Consider the following 2,765-nt stretch of genomic DNA (forward strand, 5'->3'; position numbering starts at 1 on the left):
CCAAAGCATTTCAAGTGTTTGTCCTCTACACATACACTTTAATAAAGACCACACTGTCCTTTGCACTTGCTCTTATTCCTTTGCCTACATCAGCGCTTCTCAAATATGGTGTATTCTTTTTTAAAAAGCTCCCAATTTACTGTACATCAATACTTTTGAAAACAGTGCACAAATGAGGCAAACAATCACATGCTTCACGTCATGATAATGGCGAAGTTTCTCAGTGCCTATGCTTACCTGTGGTGCCTGTTGTGTCACAGACTAACTGCGGGCCCACCCTGGTCCAAGGACCACACTTCACACAGGTTCAGGCACACTCTCCTTTTCCTGATGGTGCACCGCCACCCATCCACCCGCAAGGACGAGCCATCACTACTGCCTACTCCACTTTGTTTTCTGGTATTTATGCCCCACAGTCATATCCTGCTCAGATAGCCACCACCTTTCCTTCCCACCTGTTGTAACTTATCACATTGCTACAATTATCTGTTAAATGCAAAAGAGCAGCAAGCTCTTTGAAGTCAGAGATATGTACAAGTTATTTCTGCCTTGTGCCTGTCATATGGTGGAAGCTAAGAAATAAAACCAGCATAATGAACTGCCTAAACACCTCTATGGCGACATGCAGACAAACAGGAACTATAACAAGTTTAAATAGACCTTTAATGACTGGGATGTGGTTTAGGACTTAAGGTTGTTGAGTGGTCTAGCCACGGGGGCAGAAGTGGTCAGTAGGCTGTCTGAGACTGCTGCTGGCGGTAGCCACCCCGGCGCATGTAGCCTTCGTTTTTGCGGTAGCCGTCCTTCTGGTCTGCAGGAGGGAGATGGGAAGGGAAGGGAGTGAATGCCAGCAGAGAGACAGGGAGTCAGGATGCTGGGAGAGCAGAGGAGATGGAACCACTCACCTCGGAAGTAGCCACCATAGGTACCCTGCTTGTGGTCAAACACCCGCTCATTATTTTCCACCAGGCTGCCCAGCTTCTCCGCCAGCTGCAGGGCCAGGTTCTGTTGGGCAGTGGGCTCCGTGCGGTGCATCACCACTGTCTGTGTTGGCTGGTCCAAGGAGGCCTGATGGGAATGAGCCAGAGATGGGGGACATGACACAGATCAGTCCCCTCCACTCCAAACTCCCCATGACTCACCTGCCCATTTACCACCCCTGGCCCTTACCATCAACTCCTCATTAATAATCATCTTGCTAATGATGGAGTGTACAGTGGGTAGGTCCAGCTCAAACATGTCAGACAGTGTCTCCATGCTGGGGAGAAAGAAGACAGGGAGCAACTAGGACCTGTGACCACAGAGCTGGGGCTGCTCTGCTTCCTCAGGGCTTATCCTACCTGATGGAGTCATAGACACTGCTGTAGGTGAAGAGGTAGGTCCGTAGTGACTCTTCCTGGATCTTCCTATGGGATAAAGAACAGATCTTTAGGGAAGGAGACCAACCAGGCTTTTATTCCCCACTCACCACATTTCCCCTCCCCGGCTCACCTAACCAGCATGGTTCGGACTTTGTCAGCCTCGGGGAAAAGGTCCCACACTTTGCCATTCATCTTCTCATTGATTATAAAGCTGTGGCAGGTCTTCCAGTCGCCCATCTTCATAGCCTTGGAGGCAGCGACCACATGTTCCCTCATTGATTCAGGGGGGCCTGAAAGGTGGGGAATGAGGCAGGGACTAGGAAAACCGGCACCAGGGTTCTGGCCCCAAGCACTGCTCGAGGAGGATCACAGGCTGGGAGAGCCAACAACCAGCCTGGAGACCTTCCCATCTCTCCACTGAATAGCCATGTGATTGTACAAGTCCTTTACTATCAGAATAGGTTGATTTAGATTTAGACTAAATCAATCCATGATGTGATTAGGGAACCAGTGACCTCCTTGAAAATGTTGACAAATTGCTTTGGGTATCCTTATGTATATTATTCTAGAAAAAGGGTCCATAGTTTTCATCAGATTCTTATAAGGATCCTTGACCTAAAAAAATTAACATCTCAACTGGAATGGTAGTTATCCAACTTCCTTCCTTCCTTATACTACCTTCATGATTTTTGCCATATCTACTATATATCACACTGTTATGTTTATTTTTCTTTAAAGTGGCTCACTCCTTTTCTTAAAAAAATTTAGCCTCGCCCTAACTGGTTTGGCTCAGTGGATAGAGCATCGGCCTACAGACTGAAGGATCCCAGGTTCGATTCCCGTCAGGGGCATGTACCTTGGTTGTGGGCACATCCCCAGTCGGGGGTGTGCAGGAGGCAGCTGATCAATGTTTCTCTCTCATCAATATTTTAACTCTCTATCCCTTTTCCTTCCTCTCTGTAAAAAATCAATAATAATAAAAAAATTTAGCCTAACTTTAAATTTAAATTCTGATAAATCATGGGTTTGATATGCTGATGGACTTTGGCCCCCAAAATACAGTTGTGAGAAATAAGCCAGGAAGATAGATATGGCAAAAAAGAGTAGCTGGAATTCAGGGTAGACAATCCTATCTAATAAAAGAGAAACATGGTAATTGGCCTACGACCGCTACCCTTTCCATTGGCTAATCAGGGCGATATGCAAATTAACTGCCAGCCAAGATGGTGGCCGGGAGCCAGGCAGCTTGAAACTAACATGAGGCTTGCTTGCTTCAGTGATGGAGGACTCCAGTGTTCCCCGCCTGAGACTTGCCGGCCTCTGAGCTTGCAGTTTAAGAAACATTGTAACAAATATAGAAGCTAAACAAAACCCCAGAAACCTGCTTTCAGCCCGGCAGGATCT

At 47.1% G+C, this 2,765-nt stretch overlaps 1 protein-coding gene across 1 annotated transcript in view; it reads right to left on the reverse strand.

The window, feature by feature from the left end:
- Positions 1-644: 644 nt before the first annotated feature.
- Positions 645-2,765, reverse strand: part of LOC102760018 (eukaryotic translation initiation factor 3 subunit C) — a 17,921-nt gene continuing 15,800 nt past the window's right edge. The window contains exons 16-20 of the mRNA XM_006756862.2: positions 1,492-1,651; positions 1,341-1,406; positions 1,171-1,258; positions 906-1,068; positions 645-811 (exon numbers count right to left, since the gene is read on the reverse strand). Of these exons, the coding sequence (XP_006756925.1) occupies positions 729-811; positions 906-1,068; positions 1,171-1,258; positions 1,341-1,406; positions 1,492-1,651 (560 nt within the window). The 3' untranslated portion in view covers positions 645-728. The remainder of the gene's footprint in view (positions 812-905; positions 1,069-1,170; positions 1,259-1,340; positions 1,407-1,491; positions 1,652-2,765) is intronic.

This window comes from Myotis davidii, unplaced genomic scaffold (assembly GCF_000327345.1).
Source record: "Myotis davidii unplaced genomic scaffold, ASM32734v1 scaffold934, whole genome shotgun sequence".
Lineage (NCBI taxonomy): Eukaryota > Metazoa > Chordata > Mammalia > Chiroptera > Vespertilionidae > Myotis > Myotis davidii.